The 24,589-nt window shown below is 36.1% G+C and overlaps 2 protein-coding genes across 5 annotated transcripts in view; one reads left to right on the plus strand and one right to left on the minus strand.

Moving 5' to 3' along the window:
* Positions 1-93: 93 nt before the first annotated feature.
* ccl25a (chemokine (C-C motif) ligand 25a) lies at positions 94-5,735 on the minus strand. 2 transcript variants are annotated; one of them, XM_081374387.1, is made up of 5 exons: positions 5,678-5,735; positions 5,082-5,163; positions 4,068-4,185; positions 2,313-2,418; positions 94-1,193 (listed from the first exon to the last, which is right to left on the minus strand). In XM_081374387.1, the coding sequence occupies exons 2-5, from the start codon at positions 5,143-5,145 to the stop codon at positions 1,179-1,181; spliced, it is 303 nt and encodes a 100-aa protein (XP_081230513.1). In that variant the 5' UTR covers positions 5,146-5,163; positions 5,678-5,735; the 3' UTR covers positions 94-1,178. The 2 variants fall into 2 exon arrangements, with proteins under 2 accessions (XP_081230513.1, XP_081230514.1); XM_081374388.1 differs by having other exon boundaries at positions 2,300-2,418.
* A 13,792-nt stretch (positions 5,736-19,527) lies between these two features.
* The window catches only part of ranbp3b (RAN binding protein 3b), a 31,650-nt gene continuing 26,588 nt past the window's right edge, over positions 19,528-24,589 (plus strand). Inside the window, exons 1-2 of one of the 3 annotated variants that reach the window (XM_081374830.1) lie at positions 19,528-19,604; positions 23,914-23,969. In XM_081374830.1, the coding sequence (XP_081230956.1) occupies positions 19,583-19,604; positions 23,914-23,969 (78 nt within the window). In that variant the 5' untranslated portion in view covers positions 19,528-19,582. The remainder of the gene's footprint in view (positions 19,605-23,913; positions 23,970-24,589) is intronic. The other 2 variants (XM_081374831.1, XM_081374832.1) reach the window with 2 other exon arrangements.

Consider the following 24,589-nt stretch of genomic DNA (forward strand, 5'->3'; position numbering starts at 1 on the left):
CTAAGGGATTTTAGGAGAACCATCTGATACTTAAATACTCAGTTAACCTCACAATTATCGACGTGCATCATGTAAAAAAAAGGATAAATCCAGTTATTTTAGAACATTTTATTTGTCATATATGAGCAAAAATCTGCAGTGTAAAGAATATTTTATCAGGAACACAAAGAGCTCGTGACATTGCATCACGTCCTCTATAAAGATACTTTCTCACTGGATTGAGTGTTAAAGTGAATATGAAATGTGAAAAACATTACCACTTAAATAATAAACTCTAGTATAAAACCTCACTGAAATACACAGAGTAAAGAGATTTAAGAAAATAAATGAGATCTATGAACATTCATTTTATCAATAGGCTAACTATGAAATAATCACTTAAGCTTATTGCATTAAAGCACAATAACAAATCATAATTTACAATGCATTATAATACCGTACAAACTCCAAAATTACTTGTCGGTGCGTCAGCTATATAATAAACTCATAAGGAAATAGAAGGGTTATCTGTGTTGCTTGCAAAACCTTCCCACCCACATTTATGGCTAATTATTGTCTAATATTTTATCACACTGACTGTTTATCATAGATACTGTGGGGCAAAAAGCGGTCAGTCAAAGTGTGCAAAGTGAAAGTTCATGATACAATAGCTTAATATGACCCTGTACAATTAAGCTCTGTTCTAAAACCTAGTAAGCTGCCTACATAGCAAGCATCATATACTACATACATCGCGAAAGGAATTCAAATATACTTTATGGTTATTAGATTATTGTATTGTTAGCTTAGCAACATGCAATGGCGAATTGTAAGTCTCCTGTGCGGTTTACATGAGGAGCACTAACTGAGCGCTGATTGAGTTGCTTCCTATGCACTTAAAAGTAGACATCAAGGCAGCTCACAAGGTTTTGTAAGAGAGCCTGGAAGTGAGGGTTACAGCAGCGTGTGGAAAAGGGGAAACAATGGCCATCTCCCATTCTGAGCATTAAACCAGCAGTCCGTCAGTGAAGCGACAAAGGTCTGGAAACAGGAAATACCACCTGATACCACAGGAAGTACTAAGAACACCAGTCAATCCATGCTGAAATATGCACTCGGAGAGCCGGAGCTCAAAGAAAGAATGTGATTGGCCGAGACACTCGGGCAGCTTTCCCTCCTCTGTCCTCTGGCTTGTTTGTTTAGCCTCTTACATTCTGTATATCAAAAGAAAAATAATTCATTACATTTCAAACATATTCCTTTGACAAAGTTAATATTTTATAATTATTATGGATGCCATTTTTATGACTGGGCTATACATGGAATGTTTGTACATTTAAGGCAAGACACCACAGGTGAATAGGGTAAAACTTTGAACCGATTGATAGATATCAACACGTATTCCCTAGTTGATTAACTCTTTATCCGCCATGATGGACAGAATTTTCAGGCTTTTTTGAGACGCTTCCCCACCATTGATGGAATTTTCCATTTTCTATGAGACAACACTTCCCTGCCATTGACAGAATTTTCCGGCTTTTCTTAGACAACTCTTCTCTGCCAATGACGGAATTTTCCATCTTCTGCTTTCTCCATTTTCCAATTATGCTTTTTTTAAATTAAACTTATCCACATGCATGAAGGTAGAGTGAAACTTTTTTTTTCATTTTTACAGAGGCTCTCTTCTTTCTTTTGATATATTGCACGTTCAGAAATTCCTACAACAAAATATAAGGGCCATGAAAGTTTTGTGAAAATTATCAAAAATGCTGGCTATCTGCCAACTTTTACAAAAAAAAATGTTGTCGGGGAAAGAGTTAATCACAGTACATTAAGACAAATGATGCATTATCTAATTAAATATGCCCTAATTTGCATACATTTACATAATATTTATAATTTATTGCAACATAAATAAAAAAATAGTCAAAAGGCAGACTTTTTCGCTATATTTTTTAAGAAATAAAATATATAAATCAGGCAAATGATAAACAACACCCTCTCAATATAGAAAAACTTTCAAATATAGATAGGAATAAAACTGTAAAGTTTAGTGTATGTACAGTTAGTGCTTCTGACGTGGAGATTTGTACAGACGCAAATAAAGTGTAACAAAATAATAATACATAAATGTACACTTTGGATGTTTGTTACATGTTATGGACATGTTATGCAAGCAAAATAGCTCAAAATTGACCAGCGAATTTATTTTGCCTGTAGTATCTTGCCTTAAAAATATTCAAATAAAATTATTTTTTCACTATGCAGGAGTATTAAAGTCAATAGGTGATTATAAATGCTAAGGAAAATAAACATATACATTTTATACTCACCTTCTTGGGTGAGAATGATTCCTGTCTGTCCACCCTCTGCATGATTTCCTTGACCCATTTCTCTCTGGGATCAGCGCAAAACACACGGCCGTGTCTCAGTGTGAAGCTGCAGGGAGAACATTGCATTAAGTAAGGAATAATTGACGACAGGCCGTTGAATTATTAGAAAAATAGGCTAATGCACACCCGAGGTGGTAATGCGGTCACGACACGAAGCGGAGTGGCCGTTCACCTCGGGTGTGCATTATTTTTCTAATAATTCAACGGCCTGAAGTCAATTATTCCGCTTAGGCCTATAGCCTACTACAGTTACCACACTTCGAAACATTGTTCGGATTATGTATTTCAAGACGTTTGTAAAGTTGTTGTCATTAAAACGCTCTTGTATGTAGGACTAATTTCTTACGCATCTAAACCAATGCCTCCGTTGCTAATTCCAAAACGTCATTTTAGAGTTAGTAACGGAGGTCTGAGCCACTGATAACAGACTAATGCTGGGACACACGACTAGCTGACACATGCAGCAGATTTTAAACACCGACTTTGAACACAGACTGAACGCGCTGAACACGCGTTTGGGCATGATCAGTCATACGTATCAAATTACATTCATAACCGGCCTTAAAGTGTGTCCCCGGCCGGCTTTATGCAGTTATTAATGCAGTTATTAGAGAGAGATGTTGCAATAATGAGACAGAAAAGCATGTGCGTCAATATTATTATTTATTTATTAATTTAATTCGTTTTAATTAATTTGTTCATTCATTTTTCTATTATTGACAGATGACAGTAGGCTACACTAGCCAAATAAATGAAACACAAAGACATTTTAACAAGTAGGCCTATCAATAATTATTTATTTGTTATATTATCTGCAATAAAAATCCGTGCTGCAGGACTATCCATTTATTTAGCCTATTCAGTTTAATTTTCTATTGATTATAGATAGCCTAAGACTATATACTTTATTTATTAAAATTAAACTGCATTTTTCCATTGATTGTGAAGCTAGACATTGAAAATTGCAGATCAAGCGCATGGGGCTAAATGTTTTTTTCTTGTTTTGAATTGTATCCAGTTAACTACGCGAAGTGATATGGAGCTGTAATGCGGTCAAGACCTGCCTGGAACTACTTTAGCTGTGCGTTTCCCTGAAAATAATGCACACCTTACTTAGAACGTTCGTCAACCAATCAGATTCAAGCATTCAACAGCCCTATAGTATAAGTAAGGGATAATGTATAGAGAGGCGGTCGTTATAGCGAATAACAAGCCCGACAGGCTGAACGAGACCCCGACGCGAAGCGGAGGGGTCTTGACAGCCTGAAGGGCTTGTTATTCGCTATAACGACCGCCTCTCTATACATTATCCCGCTTATTACATGGCTACCTACAAAATAAATAATTAATTTGACACAAATTATTGATTTAAAAAGGAGTTTATAGTTTTAAAAACGATTGTATTGATTCCGCCAAAGAAAATAGTCCGTTCCGCGTCCATAGCAACGCGCTGTTTTTCATGGCAACGGTCTGTTATAGCTCGCAGCGGTCTGTTATCGAGAAATAACAGACCGCATTCTACATTGGAATTCAGCCAAGCCATGTAATAACAAGAAATAACACACCGCATTCTACATTAGAATTCAACCAAGCCATGTAATAAGAAGTGATAAATGGACATGCAAAATATAATATCTTTAAAGTTTTACTTTTTGCACACAGTCTAAAAAGTCATATATAGGCTATGTTGCTTACACAATAGCAGGGATGTTGCAGCCTCCGTCCTGCTGTTGTTTTCTGTAGCTGGTCACTCTGTTCCTCATGGACTGTTTAACTCTCTTAGCGTACCGCAGGCAGCAGTCCTCATACGAGCCTACAGACAGAGATACACAACATAACAGAACTGTTTTACAGTCCTTTACCAATGGATGATTTAGTGTCACTGTCTCATAAAACTATAAATGTCACTATATAATTATCATGTAAGAGTGATCTCCCGGATGATTGCTAGCTTAAGCTTTTTAAGTACAATCAACTTGAATTTTTAAGCCATTACAACTTAAATTACATTAAACTGCCTTAAATGTGTTGAATCTTGTATAACTTCTAAAAAAGTTGAATTGCTTCACTTATTTTGATGAGTTAAAGCCATGTAAAAACACGTTATCATACATTTTTGATCATATCATTTTCTTACAGTGTAAATAATTCTTCAAAATATGCACAGCAAAGAAAACACAAATGTTTGACGTATATCACCAGTACTTCATTTGTATTATTTCTTTTATATTTATTCAATTATTAGTTGTTTTTATTTTACTAATCAGGAGTGGAACAATAGGAGTAATATAATCATTTAGTTGTTGTTTCCAAAAAGACACATTATATGCAATATCACTAAAACTTATGACAATTATGCTAAACATGACAGAAAACAGACTTTACATTGCATGAGTGATTTTAATTAACATTTAAAATCATGCATTTTAACATTGATTGCTGCACCATTAAATAAGATGTTGTTGTTTTATAGAATGAATTTGAAAAGGCAAAATTACTATTTGAGTTTGAAATTCATTTATTTGTTGTTGTTCTGAATCTCATAAGTGCACACTAAAGATGATGCAATAACAAATAAAGCATAATGCAATGAGATCCGGTATGTTTTCTTAAACTCTATACATTGCAACCTCAAAAATCAACCTGATTATTTAAAACACAAGCTTAACAGCTTCACTTATCATCATCATCATCACTTGTGGCGTTTACCTTGAGCCAGTGTGAGGTAGAGGAAGCCCAGGAGGACGACGAAGAACAAGACGCTGAACCGCATGATATCCCAGTGTCTCTACTGTACAATGAGACAAAAAATCACAAACTGGTAGTGCTTATACGAGAAGCCTTATCAGCAGCAGAGGCCGGGTTTTCCCAACACACTTATCCTTATTTCTCCAGCCTTGACCCTTGGACGTCATTAACATATTAAGTGTGAACATAAAAAAGCTTTTTGTGTTGTCGAAAAAGCATTTAAAATTATGACAGATGCTGTAAAATCATCACCTCTGAATACAACAAGCAACCATTCATAAACTTTATGGGTTGCATATAGAGAAGAAAAACCAAAAACTGAACGCAACCTACACATTAATGTTAATTTAGCTTTAGTAAATCATTAATGAATATGGACCTGTGTTACAGTACAACGCAGTAAAATCAAGTCAAATTTGCCAGTTAACCCACCATACAGGTGAAAGTCTGCATTTCAAAGAGAAAAATCCTCTATATCTTCAAAGGAGTTTAGATTTTCAAAGCATTGCTGTTAAACATTATATGGTTGCTGTAAAATGATGTTGCTGTCGGCTCACCTTGTTTGTGAAGAGAGGAGAAAAGCAGTTTCTTCCCAGGATTGTGCACGTTTCCCATCTGCATCGACTTATATCGGGCCCAACCCTGATACCTGAGCCAGGTAGAGCCACATCCCTCACAAGGAAACCACAGGGAATTATGGGATCAACTTACTTGCATTTTTTGGTTGAAAACCACAGTTACTGATTTGTCCATCAGGATTTTGGATTTATTTCCTAATACTTCCTTATTTGTGGCTAACCACCATATCGGTGGGTTTCCCTCTCATAATAATCTTTGTTGGTCATCAGTGCTTGCAAAAATTGTAATATGTAAACACTACATGCAGGAAATGGGCTTTAGATGTTATGAGCTGATAGGAGTACTGAGAGTGTCCTTTAGCCAGCTTTGATGTTAAACCACAAGTTTGGAATTATTAAGATTTATTTTAATGTTTTCTGAAAGAAGTCTCTTCTGCTCACCAAGGCTGAATTTATTGCAAGTTATGTAATTTATTCCTATGTAATAAATTACATTTTAACATATATTCGCATAGAAAACAGTTATTTTAAATTGTAATAATATTTTCACTGTATTTTAGATCAAATAAAGGCAACCTAAGTGAGCAGAAGATACCTTTTTTCAAAAAAAAAAAAAAAAAAAAAACTATTTTAACAATCTAAGCGCATGGTCTGAAGTGCAGGGCGCAAGTTCACTTAGGCAGTGGCGATTCTAGGGGGTGGCCCACCCCTGAAAGCTCATTGGCCACCCCTGTGGCCACCCCAGATCTGATAGGTAGTTGGTCAAGTTCGTCAACACAAGAAATGAGAAATGTTGTCAATCAATGATGACAGCTGATCAACTGATTTAGGGCCAGTTTACATTTTTTAACTAACACAGTAACGGTCAAACTGAGACTTTGAGAGCTGATTTCTGCTCAGCGGACGTTTGGCCATGCAGGTCAGGTGACTTATGAGATGAAAGTACGTGCGCTGCACGGTGCACCTGCTGCTGCTAGTCCGTGAAACAAGAGGACGGTGACGGTCACACAGTTGCAGGGGCGTAGCAGCCATTATAAAAGTGGGGGGGACAAAAGCTGTATGTGACCATAGGATGTGACCCAAAGGTGATGTTCATTTTCCTGGCTCAAAACGAGGCGGAGGTGGTAAAATCCTAATAATGTTTAATAATAAGATAATTAAATGTGTATTTTTTTGTAGATCATCATATACCCTAATGTGTTTCCCACATTATTTTTGTTGGTGGAGCTTGGTACCTCTAGGGGGGTCCGGGGGCATGCCCCCCCGTAAGAAAATTTTGTACATTTTAAAGATAAATTCATTAATCTGGTGCACTTTGAGTCACCCAAATCCACTGTTAAAAATAAATTATCCACCCACAAACCGCCCGATGATATTCTCTGATTTAGATATCTGCATCTGATCATCACATTACAATTATTCAAATTCTGGTATCAAATTATTCAAATTATGGTAACATATCACACTGAAGTAGGCTGATTTAAAATGAACATTTATTTAAAATAAAAGTTCTTCTTTTGGCAAAATTACATTTCCTTATAGCCTAAACAGAGGCTTTTCTCCCTTCAAACTTAAATTGTCAATGTTTCATTACATCACTGTTTGAAAACACAATTTTTTTTGTACCTTTTATAAAGGCATTTTCCCCCTAATTTTATGCTCCATCTTTCATTTTAAATTCTTAAATTTGATCAATATATTCAATTAAAATAATAAGACACTAGGCTGTTACCAATCAAATTAAATAATTTACATTGAAAAATTATAACTGTATTAAATTAGATTATTTTAAATATTTTTGAATATACAAATAAGGAATGTTGAAAAGAATGATACTTTATGAAACTAAACCGCCAGTAGGAGGCGGCAGACGACCGTCTTAATGAGCGAGTCATTGAGTCATTCATTCAAACGATTCGTTCAAACGGCTGATTTATTCAGAATGAGGCAGTTTATGAATGGGTAATTGAATCTTTGACTCAACCGATTTGTTCAAAACGCTGAATCATTCAGTAATGCAACGAGTGTTGCTGTGAGATGCGCCTTCTGCTGTGATCTTTGTTTGGGACTATTTTCGCTGATGAAACAGAGCAAAAACAGTCATTGCGACTAAAATGTAAGTGAGTACATTTTTGAGTACATCAAGTAAAATTAATGTAAGTTAATTTTAACTGTTTGTTTATTGAACTGTTATGAAACCAGTCACGGTTTCAATCTTGATGGCATTCAGGAAAACAGCTGGTCGTGTGTAGCCTAGGCTATATATTGTTTCTTAACTAGGCTATATTGTTCCTAAAATGTTATAACTTCACGAGCCTCGACAGCGCACATTAGGCCTATATTATTATCAACTATAGGCTATCAATCGCCACTTACATCAAATGAAATAAAACAGAATCATCCATTCCTCCACACGCATCCATCCATCCACACACGTTTTCGGTGATTGCCTGGTTATTTTTTATTTTTATATTAAAAATTGTTTTAATCAGGGCATTTGTCCGAAAAAAAAAAAAAAAATGCGGGGGACAGAATCACCGGTTTCTAAAAGTGAGGGGGACAACAATAAAATCGCTGGAATCAGTCGATTGAGAGGTATGGTCGGGATCCAACGCAGCAGAGTGCGGCTCGGGAATATAGATCTGATGGCCGAGTGCGGGCACGGGCGGTAATGCACTCGTGTGTGTGCTGGTTGCGGGAGAGTAAAACGATTCGCGGGACTCCCGCAAAATAGAATTATCTATAAATTGAACATCTAAAAACAAATAAATTGTCATTCATCTGTTGCACAAAAGCAACAAGAACAACTAAAACAAAATAGAAACGATTTACAGGCCAGAGTCTCTATGTATAACATGTTTGCATTTGCAACAATGTAGCCAATCACAGACATATGTGTTGATTTCTTGAACGCAGTGGCCAATCAGAGACATTTAAGATAGAATCCCCTCACCGCTCAAAATGGACTTTTTGTTCAGTGCTGATTTCTGCATAGGCTACTGGCAAATCATCTGATTATAGCAAACAAAGTGTATATATTATGAAAGATTCATTATGCAGCCAGTTTCATTGATAATAACAGAGATTTGTGAGATCACGATGAACTGAGATGTCAGCTTTTTAGGAATTATTAAGGGAGAAATCCGTCCTGCGCAGGTCTCTAATGTAGACTTTAAAAAGTAAGTAAGAATCTAAGTAAGAATCTTTATTGTCAATGTATATCAAGTATACAATGAAATTGCAATGCTCTACGGCCAGTGCATAATAAATATAAAAATTGTTAAAACAATAAATAAATATATAAAAAATATAAGACAGAATTTAAGAATATATAAGACAGAGACTACAGCTCACTCCATATTGTCCACATGTGTTATGAATTGAAAAACAAACGACTAACATTATATTTACATTAAAAGTAGCCTAGGCTGCAATCTAGTGTATGTGAACCTTTTTGCAGATAAACACAAGTGCATTTTCAGACAAGTTAATGGACAAGTTAATTGAGTAGCCTAAATCCTATTCCCACTACGGTAATTAATAACAGACTATAGTAAACACATTTCCTAAATAGGCCTGTGACTATATCTTACATTTTATGAAATAGTACCATTATTTAAAAATAAAGTTTGCACTTTGTTACTATTATTAAAATCCTCTATTGTTCATAAGAGTTTGAAGGTTTACATAACATTACTTTATAGTAGGCTATATATGGCCACCCCACTCTAGTTTTGTGTCCCATCTTGGCCACCCCAGTAAAAATGTCCTGGATACGCCACTGCACTTAGGGTGAGTCCGAATCCACTTTTGCTAGTTTAACGACGGGAAAAATGGTTGGCGCTCCCGGTGCATGATCTAAAAGGGTAACTTGTCCCTATGAGTAATGGATGTGTTTTGGGATTTACGTGCGTTAAACCAATCAGTGTCTCATCTCCCATTCCCTTTAAATGCCAGTTGCGCTCGCGCCATGGCGGATTCACTATGACGGAATTTGATAGTGGAAAGGCCGAACGCGTCTCCAGAGCGCAAACGGATCTGCTCGTGCGCGAGGTAAAAGTGTGCAAGCAGAACATCTACGGAACAAGCCGGATTCCACCATATCTTTATGTACACAATAATAATCTTTTACATTGTAATCCTTTTATTTTTAATATTTGGCATGTTTGTGTGCTGCTGTGCGTCCCTGTGTGTTTAATAAGCAGAGTGTGCGCGCGTTGAGGACCCGCCTATAGGCACACATTACTAACGCGCTCTTTATAACAAAAAAATAAAATATATATAATGGGCCATTGACTTTAGACCAGGGTTCAGTTGGTCAATGGCTCAGTCTATTTCTGTTGCCTCAAAATAGCAACGCTCCAACAATGTGCCAGAACACACCTCGTTTTCAGACCAGCAGCCCATGGGCGCAAATGCATTTGCTATTTAAACAACGTGGCGCAGGACGTAAAAATGATAACTGCGTCGGGCTGAAACTAGCAAAACACTTGCGTCGTGCTTGGTGCTGCATTGCGCCGGCTGAAAGATAGGGCCCTTTATGTGTCCACTTCTGTTTTTGTTGAAAATAGCTTTTGCAGCCAAATGTATTTGGATAAATGCGTCTGGTAAATGCATTAATAAATGTAAAAAATAATTAAACCATGAACTGCATACATTCAGTTTTCATTGTTTTGATTAATAATGAAAAAGACTGTTATGGTAGTGACGGTCAAGATAAAAAATGACAGTAAATGTGGTTGTTCATGCATGATTTTCTGATCCTTCAAGAGCCAATTTATACAAATTTTAAGAGGATCTTTCAGTTCTTGCCATGTGTTATTTAGTGAAAAAAATCTGAAACACAAGCCATCAAGGTGAAAATTCAGGCCTTGCAGCGTTTTTGAGGAAATGTGAGCCAAACGCAGGGCTGTTTAAACTTGACTTGTGTTGAATGAGACTTCTAACATTTTGCAATTATACAAAAAGCGAGTGACAGGAGAAGTTCATCAAATTTCGACCTCTGAAGAGACACAAACATGCTTCAGCTTAAAAGCACAGATGTTCCTGCATCTCATGTTTCCTAAAAACCTTTTAGTGTGGCATTTTGCATTCTGACTGTCAGGTTGCTGTTATGTAAGCTTTAATTCTGTTTTCCAAGCCTTGACTTCACACACCACATAAATAATCTGAACAGGGAACTTGTAAAGGAGTTCTAATGAAATTCATAGCATGTGCAAATTCTACAGCTGAGACTCACTGCAACTTTAAGGTTCTCAAACTGACTTGGTTTGTTTTACAATGCAATCAAAATTAAACTGTCTGGAGTAATGTTACGGTAAAAAAAAATCTAAATATCAAATAAGAGTGGAATGAAATCGTTGTCGAGAAATGGCGTATGATCTCAAGACTGTGAAATATGACAACTCTTTCTGCTTAAAAGTCACAATTACACTTTTTTTCTGTGGTGAAAACAAGCGTCCATAAAAAAAATAAAATAAACACTGCTATGAATATGCAGTGGAAATCCGTTGTGCACAACCTGTTTTGTAAATGCTGGAATGATACAGGGTAAGTCGGGGTAAGATGTCCCCCCGGGTAAGATGATACGATCTCATTTAAGTTTTTTGTGTCCGTTTGTTAAAGAGGGATTTGTGGAAAAATTCATGTTTTTATTTGATTTGTGGATTTTTAAATAAAAAGATCAAATTAGACCCTTGGGGTAAGATGGGCCACCAGATATGGCACAGAAGTCCCAGAGTGGAATTTTGTTGCTAGTTGATATATTTTAATTTAAATATTATTGCAATTAATGGAGTTATTATTCAGTATTTCCATGAATTTTGTACATTTCAGACATCTTCCCTTTCATTAAAACCGATGGGTTAGTTGAGTGAAATTATTCAATTATGCAATGTTGTAAAGGCCTTGGTGCTGTAACGCTGGGTGAACTCAAAAAAACAAAAGAAGAGCTGGATCCAAATGCAGTTTTATAGTTTATAACAAACACTGCGACCAGAGAACCATGAACAGAATGAGCATCACCAAACGTACATCCAACAAACTACGTTTCCCATAATCCTTTGCCCAGACTAATAATCAGACATCACCACATTCATCTGTATGTCATTATTACCTTGTTTAGCTCACCCCATTAAAGCCTGGTTTTCACATTCACTCCTGGCAAAGTCCTGATTAGTGTTTATACTGCAATTCTGAGTGTGTTTGTTTCCTGGTTACCTTGATTCTCTGCCTCTTTTCCTTGCCTCAGCCCTTTTCTGTTGTTATTTGGATTGCTTGTTTGTGGATGACCCTTGTCTGGATTTGGATTACCCTTTCAAAATAAATCCTGCATTTGGATCCTCAACCTTCTTGTCTCAGAGCAGTATGAGACAGAACACCAGAACACAGATCTGTCACATAGACAAGAAGGTTGAGGATCCAAATGCAGGATTTATTTTGAAAGGGTAATCCAAATCCAGGCGAGGGTCATCCACAAACAAGCAATCCAAATAACAACAGAAAAGGGCTGAGGCAAGGAGAGAAATCCGAGGGAACAGGCTAGTGATGTGAACGATCCGTTCTATGCGTCTGTCACGTGACAAATGAACGAAATACTCTGAAGTCAAAGTAATTATTTATGTTCCCTGTAAATTATTTTTTACTGCATTATGATTTCTTAATTCAGAATATGATAAAGATTGCGTATAGGTGGATGTGTTCGTGGAATTTGCCTGTTAAAAGTATAACATTTAAAGCCCCTTAAATGAACGAAATGACTAATTTTGATGATCGAGGACACAAACACGCTCAGAATTGCAGTATAAACACTAATCAAGACTTCGCCGGGAGCGAATATATGGGGTGAGCTAAACAAGGTAATGACATACAGGTGAATGTGATGATGGCTGATTAGTCTGGGCAAAGGACTGTGGGAAATGTAGTTTGTGGCTGTGTGGTGATTGTCCGGGTTGGAGTGCCCTCTGATGGTTATCCCGGGCACTCTCACTGGTGATCGTTACAGGTGCAGATTTTAATATTTAATATACTCAGTGCTGATTATAGCCCACAAACTATAAATATACACTGTGAACAATACAACTGTTGTGCTGTTACTTTCAGATTGTTGTGTAGCGTATATACAGTATGATGAAGGCATTTGGCATTTGGCCTGTATTGTGCCAAAAATAACATCAGTGCGAATAAACATAAGGGACTCCATAAGATTAAAAAAAAAGTCAAAAGGACGAACTGGAGCGTTTACTTCCCAAGCTGTTCTCTATCTCATGTTGTATCATGTTCTGACAGCGTTTTGCATCATATTTCAAACTCTTCTGTCACCAGAACATTAAATCATGTGTTCTAATGTGTTGCACCTTTGGGCCCTTGTTTCCACTTCAGTCGTCCTGAGACGCCAGAGCTCCGATGTGGGAATGTGGGACCATGTGATAGCGTCGGTCACTGTTTATGATATCTCACTTTCTTCAGAGTTGATCCATAGCAAGAGCTGAATCCTTTTACTTTCGACAGTTTGTTTGTTTCTCACGGTATGCGATGCTCTCTTTCTGTTTCTCTTTTTTTTAAGGGTTAGTCATGGGCTATTTTGCCTTTAATGACAAGACCAACAACATGGTGAGAATTATAGGAAAATGGGACTGTGCCTGTTTCTAAAATGTATGCTGCTATACTTTCTAAGCTTTCACTCATGCATACTATTTATATATTATATTTGTATAACGTTCAAAAGTTCATTCTTTTATTCAGCAAGGACACATTAAATAGATCAAAAGTGACGGTAAAGAATCTCTGTTCATCAAAAAATCCAGAATTTTTTTTTTTCATGGATTCCACATAAATATGAAGCAGCACAACTGTTTTCAGCACTGATAATAATAGTAAATGTTTCTTCAATATCAGCATATTAGAATCAGGATTAGGATCATGTGACTCTAATGATGCTGAAAATTCAGCTTTGAATCACAGGAATAAATTACATTTCACAATATATTCACATAGAAACATAATTACTGTAATAATATTGCACAATTTTCAGTGCAGCCTTAATTGGTGTACACACGAAAATAATTGATTTGTTTAATTAATTCATTATGCAATTAATAAATGAATGCACTGCTGGAACTATAGCAGGCTGAAAGAAATATTAGAGTAATTCTTTGATTAAAAATCTTTTTATTTTGTGTTATTACCTACATACCCACCCAAAAAACAGTGATCAACTATTGTTTGCTAAAGGATTTGTTTCTTAAAGTTCATAAGAAAACAGGCTCATTATCAAAAAAAATCCCATTTGTCTGAACTCTGACGTTTAGCTGGCATAACAACAGTGAAGAGAGAGTGAAAGGGAAAAAGTGTTGGCATCTGGATCTTTCTTTTCCCGTAAGAGATCATCAGAGCACCATCTTGATGGATTAATGGCACTGATAGCAAAGAGATATTTTTTACTAATAAAGACCTCCAGAAATTGATGGTCTGCCGCCAACCGTACTTGTTTCTTTTGTGCCTAAAAAAACAAACATACACATTGTCCTCTGCAAACCATAACAATCGTTCCCATGCTATACCAACTTCACTGCGCTGAGGTCATTTTCTGAGAGTTTTTAGGAGAAGATATAGATGTCATCAATCATGAGCGGATCAGATTGGCCCCGGGCAGATGAAGTCCTCAAAGCGCCTCAATCATCACTGCACAAATTCAGCCATGATCTTCAGTCTCTCATAAACACTTAAATTATACAGCGTCTCCTGGAGACTAAGAGATGTATGAAAAGAGATTCACATTGCCTAAAGGAAAGATCAAATCATCTGAGCTGCATGCTCTCCAAATTCATTTACTCTTACTGAATGACAACTATTGACTCATTAATGACTCATTATTGACTTTTATATCGACAGCATTAGGAGAAAAGTGTACACTGGCAGTCCAAAATTTGGAATAATGAAATAATTTCAAATTGTCAAATGAGTCCCTAAATCCTGACCATTTGACGATCATTACAAATATGCATACTGAAATCTAAAAGCAAAGAAGTCACTTTACCTTCAAAATGAGTCTTAAATGAATCTCTCTGAATTTCTGGCAGCATCAAGCAGTGCTCAACATTAAAGGAATGTTACATAACGCATGGGAGAAATTTAATGTAAACGTGCACCTGAGCTGATATATATATGTGTCAAATATCTGGCTGAAAACCACAGACGTGTGCATATAGTGCACTTGTGACATTAATGTCTTTCTATGTCTCACTTATGGTATTTTGTTACATAAGCAACTCAGATCCACCATACGAAGCCTGAAAGGCAGGAACAAGTATCTCACAAGGGAAAATAATCAATCATCTGTGAGATATAACAATGAAGCCTTCCTTTAAATATCTGGCCTCAAATGAGGATGCAAAAGACAGGAATGTATTACGATGGTATTATTATACCATATTCACTGCCTGGCCAAAAAACACTGTTTAAACAGGCAAATGCTTAAGAGTCTATGATTGTAACATTATTATTATGTTTCTATCATGTTATATTTGGCAACAGTTCTTCTAACCCTAATTGATGGAGTGTGTAGCTTTTCATTTCTTAAACAACCATGCATGAAGACACATCATGATCATATTCCAGGATGACAATGTTAAAGGGGTGGTTGATTATGATTTGACTTTTCTAACTTTAGTTAGTGTGAAATGTTGCTGTTTGATCATAAACAACATCTGCAAAGTTACAACGCTCAAAGTTCAAAGCAAAGGGAGATATTTGTTTTAAAGAAATGGCTTTTTAAGGACTACAACAAACGGCTGGTAGAGACTACACCACATTCCTCCCGGGTTAGTGACATCACCAACCCTAAAATTTACATAAACCCCGCCCCCGGAACACGATTTATAGATTATCATGACAGAGTATGCTAATCAATGACTAGAAGATTCTACACATAAGCTACATAAATTCATCAACAAACCATTCAGAAATGTTGTTCTTATTGGGTCTCTCCATCTTTCTGACTTCGATTTGAACATAAAGGCTAAAAGTTTTTTGAAATTTCAGTGCATGTCTCTATGAGGTAATCGAAGCTGCTAAGGACACAGCTCTTGAAAGCTCCGCCCCCTGTGCCGGGAGCAGCAGCTCATTTGCATTTAAAGGAACAGACACAAAACGGTGTGATTTTGTTCACCCTCAAAAAGTGACAACTTTAAATATCTGTGGGGTATTTCACACACACTCTGGGGACATCAGAGACTTACTTTACATCTTGTGAAAAGGGCATTATACCACCCCTTTAAGATTCATCAAGCTCAAACTGTGAAAGAATGGTTGTGAGGAGCATGAAGAATCGTTTTCACACATGAATCGGCTCCTCTAAGTCCAGATCTTAAATTCATTGAAAGTCTTTGGAATGTTCTGGAGGAGACTTTACAGAGTGCTGGACTCTTGCATTGACAATCTTGACCAAAAATTGATGCACCAATTCTTCATCCCAACCATTCTTTCACTATTTGAGCCTGATGAATCTTGACATTGTCATCCTGGAATATGATCATGATGTGTCTTTAAGAAATGAAAAGCTACACACTCCATCAGTTAGGGTTGGAAGAACTGTTGCCAAACATATAACATTCTAGAAACATCATAATTGCGTTTTTCTTTTTTTTCTTTTTTTTGGCCGGGCAGTGTGTATTTGTATAAAACAAGGAAATAAATTATGTTTTTTTTTTTTGTTTTTTTTTTTTTTTGTGAGAGTCTGGAGATCCCCTGTATCATTTCACACAAGCTGGTGAAAGTGTTACTCTACATGTACTCTACACAATTGACAAAGTATTTATTAGCCATTACATAGGCCACATTGTTCCTTATATTGAGCTCATGAACCAGTACGTCAAATCTAATCTTGAATTATCTGAGATCCTTTTGTTTATGTGTGGTCTTGGGACTGGATATCACATCTGATACACTTTAAAAAAAATAAAGGTTCCCTGAAAATTGTGTCATATGAAAAATTCTTGGCCAGGATTAATGATGAAATGGAGGGTTTTGACAAATCTTGGGGACGGGTTTTTGACTGAGATTAATGGATTTTTACATTTTTTAGTGCGCTTCTCTTTTGTTAAGTCTATTATTTTTGTGGTGTTACATGTATAGGCACTTTATAATTTGATTTTATTGTATCTTTTTTTGTGTCTGTCTGTAGTGGTTATTGATAATGGGCCCAAAATGCAAATGTGAATTAATCATGTGTTTGGAAGTATGTTTTTTTTCTTCTTTTTTTTGTGGGTGTTTGGTTTTGTTTTGTTTTGTTAAAAATGTTACAAATAAATAAAGACTTCAATTATAAAAAATAAATAAAGGTTCCAAAAGATTTTTTATTTTCAGTGATGTCATAGAAGAACCATGTTTGTTCCACCGAAGAACCGTTCAGGCAACAGTTCTTAAAGGACCATTTTAAAGGTTAATTACGCTCAAAACATATTTTGAAAAGTGTCAACAATAAGCCTGACTGTGAGAAACTTGAATCAGCTGCTCATGTTTCACTTTAAGCCTGAATGAGCCTGTGAGATATTGTTCATTGACAGTTCATAACTGTGCCACTGACTCATGTAATATATACTCCACACACACGGAATGGGTTCTAATGGTCAAATACACGAACAAATCCATCTTTATACTTTTTTGTGTACTAAATATTTGGAATACAATGAAAATGAAAAACACCCATTTATATACACGATGCCCTTTAATTTACCTGTTTTCCCTTTCATAGAGGAATATAAATCTTTCAATCAAGAGATTATAACTTTTTCACTATAATCACTCACATTTATCTTCATCTGTCGGGAGGTCTGGTTGCATGTGGTTGCATGGGTTTTGCCTGAGGGCTGTTTATATGCATTTTGAAAGAATATAAAACATTCTCCTTTTATTTATAGAAATACTGGAGCTTAATAAAAGGGAGCAGTTGCGTGCCGTTTTATGCAATGGCCAGTCTCATTTGAGAAACATGATCAGTTGTTGAGTATCAGAACTTGTAGTAGTTGAGACCGGTCTTGAGATCATTTTTTGAAGGTCTTGGTCTTGTCTCGGATTTCAAGACCACAACTGCGAGAATATCACTATTGCCATTGTCTGATTTATTTGTTAACATCATTGTGATTGGATATAACATTTCTTGCAATCAGAAACTCATTTATTTTGTTACTGTAGTGCTGGGGCAGAAATCAATGAGGAATTGTGGCAAAGATGTGGCAAAGATGACCAAAAATGTATACATATTCAAGATATGAAGGCCTACTTGTATAAGATCTTGTTTTGTTGTTGTTGTTTTTTTACATTATATGATAATAATTAAGCAAGAGAGCTGTTTTCACAAATATGAGCACGACTGCAAACGTGATATTGAGTTTATACAAATGCTCAATAAATAAAATTTTATTTTTAAAACATTATTTATGCAGCTGTAATTTGATACACCTCTGCAACACAAAGATGAATTTTGTTGTTATTCATTACAGTGTTTTATTATTCTAATTGTATAGCCTATTAATTATGTGTATATAGCAATGTAAAAACATACTGTATGTTGACATTGATCATGTTTTTACATTGCTTTAACTCATCAAGTTATGCAATTTTCAACTTTTTTAAAAAAAAGTCAAAATAATGTAATTTAAGTTGAAATTACTTAAACATCCAAGTTGATTGCACTTAAAAAATGTTTTATTTTTTACAGTGTATTGATTATATAAGACATTTCTCCGGCAGTGAATGTGGATCTTTCAGATTAATTTGTGGAGGTCTCGGTTTAAGGTGGTCTAGACTAACACCAATCAGAACTTTCCAGTTACTCTTTACTGGGACTCAGGACTGAACCTGAAACATTGCAGCTTATTGCATATTTTATGAAAAAATTTATTTCATATCATTTAAAGTTATACTTACTTTAAGTCTAAATACAAGGTGAAGTTCAGGCCAACCATCAAGTCCATCTCATCCAAACTACAGCCTTGACCAACTTGGCCATCTAGTGGTCATTGATTACAAAACACATAGGAATAAAAATAATACAGAAATACATTGGAATAAAAAAAAATAGTTTAATGAAATATATAAATTATAGGCTATGTTCGTAATATAAAAATGTATAATTTTATTTAGGATGTATATGTTTTAATTTTAACATTCGATTAGCAATATTCATTATTATTACTTAATATTAAGGGGGGAATAAACATAATTTAGCCTGCAACAAATAACAGTGACAAATAATATAATAAATAATTAGGCCTTGTAATATGTTAACATTAGATAATCGTTTAATATAATTAATTTATTTTTTGTTAGACATCAGCAACGAGACAAAGGAAAAATATTTACAAACAGTAAGAATGTGATATTTTTAACTAATAAAAATAATAATTAGACATTGTTATATGTTAACATATTATTTTTATAATTATAATGAATAGGCTATTGTTAGTAGATGCAACGATACATAAAGGGAAATGATTGTCATATATTAAAATAATATAGGCCTAGTGGTTAATATCTAGATGTCATAATACTAATTATTGCAATATGTAACATAAGATAATCGTTTTTACAAGAAAATTTGTTTTTCTTTCTACGGGCAACAAGAAAATAATTTGCAAACAGTAAAACAATATCTGCTATTACAGAGATTATTTACTGGATATTATAATAATATTAACATTATAGAGCATTATTTACCTTACAATATTTGTTAAAAGTTTACATAGACTATACTAATACATAATGTTGTAAAATTCCATATAAAATGACTAATATTCAAATGTAAATGCATTTCAAGTGCAGCTGCTCTGTGAAATAAAGCGCACTAGTGCCGCGGTGCATTGTGGGTGTGCACGGAGAAGTAAAATGGCGGACTTGGCGAACGAAGGTAGGCAACCGTGTGAATCCGCAAAATGAGCAAAATAAAGCAAATAAACCGCCACCATGAGCCGTACACACCATAATAGTGTTGGTTAGAGTTCCACACTGGTTTTTCGTGCGTTCTGTGCGCATTAGCTGCTCTGAGTGGGAGTGTGTGTGGATGTTTAGCTCAAGTTAGCCGATGAGTGTGTTAGCTTCGCGGGCTAAACAGCGCACTGACAGAACTGTGTGTGTATGGTAGTTAGTGTGTTGTGTAGCTAACAGACGAACCCCCGGCCTCTCGCTGTGTTTCTCTTTTTGATTTTTAGGCGGGTGGAAACGCACGCGCCTCACCCCGATGCTCTCGCGTGCAACGCATACGCGTGCACGCTCTAAAATTATGAAAACATGTATTCATGCATTGCATAATAATAAAGGTTTAATGAATGACGCTTTTTTATGTGCATGTGATATATATATATATATATATATATATTAGTATCAAACATGTGGCATACATGTCCCCATTTATCTAACTAAAATGCATTGTGCATAATTATGGCATCTTTTTAAGCTGACACTATTAGTATGCATTTAGCTTGCAACGTGTTGTTCTGTTCTAATCGTGCTTTGTACGTCTGTCCCCGTTTGTTAAGTGATAATTAATTCTTTATCCTCCTTTGAGACAGTCCAAATTCAGAAACGAAAGCAAATGTCTGGTGGGTGGGGTAGTGAGTTGCGCATCCCGTGGTTTGTTTAAATCTGATATGAATGCACAATCCTTTTTGGACGTTATTCTGAGAAATGCATCGATTATTAGTTGGAAAGCAGAGTCTGGAGCAAGTGGCGGTGGTTCGTTCACGGTCAAGCCGCCTGTCGGTGCTGCTCATGCGGCCAGTGGCGTTACCGGGGTCCGCTGTCTGTGCTAATGCAGGCCCGCCCACCCTTCTCTTGCCCCGGGGTGAAATGCAACCCCGTGCACACATGATTTAGCCCTCTAATGTCCTCCAGCACAGCAGCCATGAGTGGTGAGATCACCCTTCGGTGGATTCCTCACCCCTTGACCTAATTACAGTGATGTGCATGGGTTTATCACAGGGCTGAATGAGCCACCCAGAAGACTATGTGATTTGTTTTGGGAAAGGCAGCTGTTTACAGATGCACCACGTGTGTTTGGATGTATTGCTCACGTTTGTGGTTTGCATATCATCTTCAACTGGCCTTCCTTACAAATATTTGATTTATTCCCCTCCAGTTGTGTTGCTGTCAACGTGCTGTAGCTAAAAATATCAGACAGTGTCAGCCTGATCATGTGTCTCTCTGTTTATTTACGAAGCATGACGATCATTTTAAAGCCCTTTGAATGAGCCAGAAGTGTCTGGGGTTTTATTGGTTGGCTTGAAATGAGATAAGATATAAGATAACACTTTGACAACACTGGTTAGAGAGTGTTTGGCTTGCTGTTGCTTAGTGCTGGGCGGTTTGACCAAAAATCAACATCACGGTTTTTTTCTAAATTATACCGGTTTCACGGTTTTTACCGTTTTTTTTTTTTTTTTTTTTTCCAAGCATGATGGGTGTTAACCACATTTTCTACTGAGTGAGAGAGGAAATACTGCAGTAGATTTACTTATAATGCCCTATTTTATTGTCATGAGTGAATATTATAGAAAAAATCCACACTAATATTAATAATACAGGTTTGCAAGGCTGTTTACAAAGAGGTGCCAGCAGGACGCGCTTTAGGAGCGGCAGAAACAGTGGTTTCCCCGGTAACGGCTGTACACAAAGCAGCAACGCTCATAAACACTGCTTTATCAGGAAAGATAAAGAAAGATTCAATCGTAATAACAAAGAAACTTTTCTAAAGACCGTCAGTTCACTTCAGATACGTTAATACAGTATAAAAACACGCGCGCCGCGAGAAAAAAGACACTCTCACCCCCACACGTCTCGTGCCCATTCTAGTCAATGCTTGTGTTTCAGATCGAAGCTTCCCAGAAGCGGCTCTCCGCGCCGCTTCGCTAAATATAGGCGCCTAGTCTATTTTGACGCACCGCGTGGAGGACGGAATAAAACCATAGACAGTAAAAGAATAAAACCTTGTCGCAGCTGTAATGCGCCGCAGACGTGTGTTGTAAATGAGGGGTGAGACTGTGTCGCGCAGCGCCGCGTTCCGATTAAAGCGACATACACCGGTATTGCGGTATATTAAAAATTCATATCGTAACAAAAATAAACACCGGTATTCGGTATGAACCGGTAAACCGCCCAGCACTACTGTTGCTGGTTACTAACTCCAGATGATCAGATCACCCAGAGGCTTGTAATAGCAAGAACATACTACAGGTTGCGGTTCAAAAAAGAGGGTTTTCAATGCAATGGAGATTTTGCAGATGTTTTTTCCCAAAGTGACTTACATTGCAGTGAAGTTATACATTTGTATTAAGCCATGGAATCACTGGGAATCAAACCCATAACCTTGGAATTCACTGGAATTCAACGCCAAAGATTATTTTGTACCTTAAAATAATGTTTCCAAAATCGTTTCAGTGATTCATCAACTCGTAACAGGGTGAACGGCACTTCTGCATTCGTTTTGCGGCCCTCTATCGGCTATAACCGCACTATGCAAGTTTGCCAGGGGTGCGTTTCCCGAAAGCATCGTTGGCCAACTATGGTCGCAAGTTCCGTCGTTACCAATAGAGTTCAATGGACATTGCGATGAACTTGCGACCATAGTTGGCCAACGATGCTTTCGGGAAACGCACCCCAGATCGAGTAGCGGATCTGTAGTTCGAATGAGATATAAAAAACTACAAATTTAACTTGCTTTACGGCAAGCGTTACTATCGCCGATAGGTGGAGCCTATATAAAAAATAGCTGTTTCTGATGTCGCAATACATCATATTTTCATAAAATCATGCAACATACTCTACCTTGTCTGTGGACATCGTTATTTCCAAAGCTGGAATAAACAAATAGCGTGCTTGTGACGGTAGGCTAAGTTATTTACGACAGCGGTAATGTACAATTCCGCTTCCAACCTGTAGGGGGACCGAAGAGGAAAAGTGCTTTGGTGTTGCTTTAAATATTGAGTAATTGCTTAAATATTTTAATCACCCATATCTCAAACATATTACGATCATATTAGCATCTGGTGAAAGTGGTATGACAGTTCAAACTAACTTAGCATAATGAAATGTTGGTTTTCTGCTCCATAACAGACATTGTTTTTCTTTCATCGTGTTCTTAATGTTTCTGACTTAAGATTGGATGATATCACTGTGAAAATACCACAGTGCTTCTTGACTTATAAATTTGCTTAATAGATTAAATGTGATATAATAGGTTAATAAGTGTTGCTGTTGAACATTGCTGCCTTTTTGTTATATTTCTGTTTAAAACAATAAGCTACTGGAGGCCGTATGTTACAGTTAGTGGTCGAAAAACTTAAAATCCTTAATTTTAAAATATGCTGTGCTATATCCAGTTGCCCACTGTGTCATTTTCATATAGTTTTCACTGTGTGCTGTATGTAAAATTAGCGTTACCTTGTCTTTATTTGAATAAAATAGGATTACCAGTGCGCACGCTATTACCAGATTACTGAGTGCCCTGTTACAGTGTTTACTTCCTTTTTATTCACATATTTTTAAACAATTACTTTATTTGTGAAAAATACTGTAATAGGATTGCAGATTCAAGAAGTTGCCATCTTAAGTATAAGCATGTTTATTTTAAGGATTTGTTTTCTAATTTATTTCTAATTGATTAAATATTGATTAAAATAAATATAAAGTATATGCACAACACGAATGCCTCAAACCCCCTTAACCATGGTAAATCTGTAACAAACAGCATCAAGTGGTTTATTGATAAAGCTCTCAGTTGATTTTTTTTTTTGTGTGTGTGTGCTTTTAACCCAATGGCAAACTATAACTTATTGACCTATAGTGGGCATGGTTAAGTCTGATGTCAATGCCATTGATCTCAAATTCGCTTCGAGTGTTTTGTCAAAAAGCGCTTGTGTAGTTAAACTAAGATGTTACATCAAGAACAACATTTGCTTTGGATGCTATTGGTCGGTCCGTTTGTTTCATGGCCAATCCTCAAAAAAAACATTTTAGGAAATGACCTATTTTGTGATTATCTTGCATGACTTTGGATATTTGTGTGTGATGTAGGGAAACTTGGATCGATCTGAAGTGTAACATTGGTACATCGCAGCTGACCTGTTTAAATGGAATTTTGGCTTGAAACTAAACTTTTTGTGGGAGATATCATAGATTTCCAACTAATTTTCTTTCTGTTTTTTGTTTTTTTTTTTAAACAGAGAAGCCTGCCATAGCTCCTCCAGTGTTTGTATTTCAGAAGGACAAAGCACAGAAGGTTGGTTTGCTCTAATTCTTGCTCTGAAAGCAGTTTCATGTATACACAAACAGTCTTTTCAACCACACAGTATCATCATTTTCTGTGTTACAAATACTCATTATCACTGAAGTACTGGAATAAAGTTTAGGTAACACTTTATTTTACACTGTCCTTGTTGCATATCTTACATGTACTTACCATAGTTATAACAGTAAATTATGCATAATTACATGCAACTAACCCTCAACCAAACCCTAATCCTACCCTATCCCTATAGTAAGTACATGTAGTTAATTAATATTACTCAGTGCTTAAATATATAATTACACTGTAATACTGACACCTTAAAATAAAGTGTAAACAAATAAAGTGTAACCAAAGTTTATTGTTCGGATATAAACACTGTTCAAAATCGAGTATTAAATATTACGTTGTTACGACAAGTGACTGTTAAATGTATTTGTCATTGATTAATTCGTTCAAGAGATTTGTTAAAAAAACTGATTTATCTTGTAATGAAACAAGTTAATTCTTTATGAGCGAGTCATTGAATCATTCAAAACGTTTTTATTTTTTTATGATTCTTTTAGATTTTGAGATTCATTTCAGAAGTTACATGTTATTTTGTTTAGTTGTCT

The sequence above is a fragment of the Scardinius erythrophthalmus genome, assembly GCF_964197995.2.
Source record: "Scardinius erythrophthalmus genome assembly, chromosome: 9".
In the NCBI taxonomy this organism is placed as follows: Eukaryota; Metazoa; Chordata; class Actinopteri; order Cypriniformes; family Leuciscidae; genus Scardinius; species Scardinius erythrophthalmus.

What these genes read in the sequence shown, in the direction of transcription:
- ccl25a (XM_081374387.1), bottom strand. Translation starts at nt 5,145, where the DNA reads ATGCGGTTCAGCGTCTTGTTCTTCGTCGTCCTCCTGGGCTTCCTCTAC. An exon ending in CTACCTCACACTGGCTCAAG is followed by an intron (nt 4,186 to 5,081) that starts GTAAACGCCACA and finishes CTCTGTCTGTAG; the next exon opens with GCTCGTATGAGGACTGCTGC. An exon ending in TGCAACATCCCTGCTATTGT is followed by an intron (nt 2,419 to 4,067) that starts GTAAGCAACATA and finishes TTCTCCCTGCAG; the next exon opens with CTTCACACTGAGACACGGCC.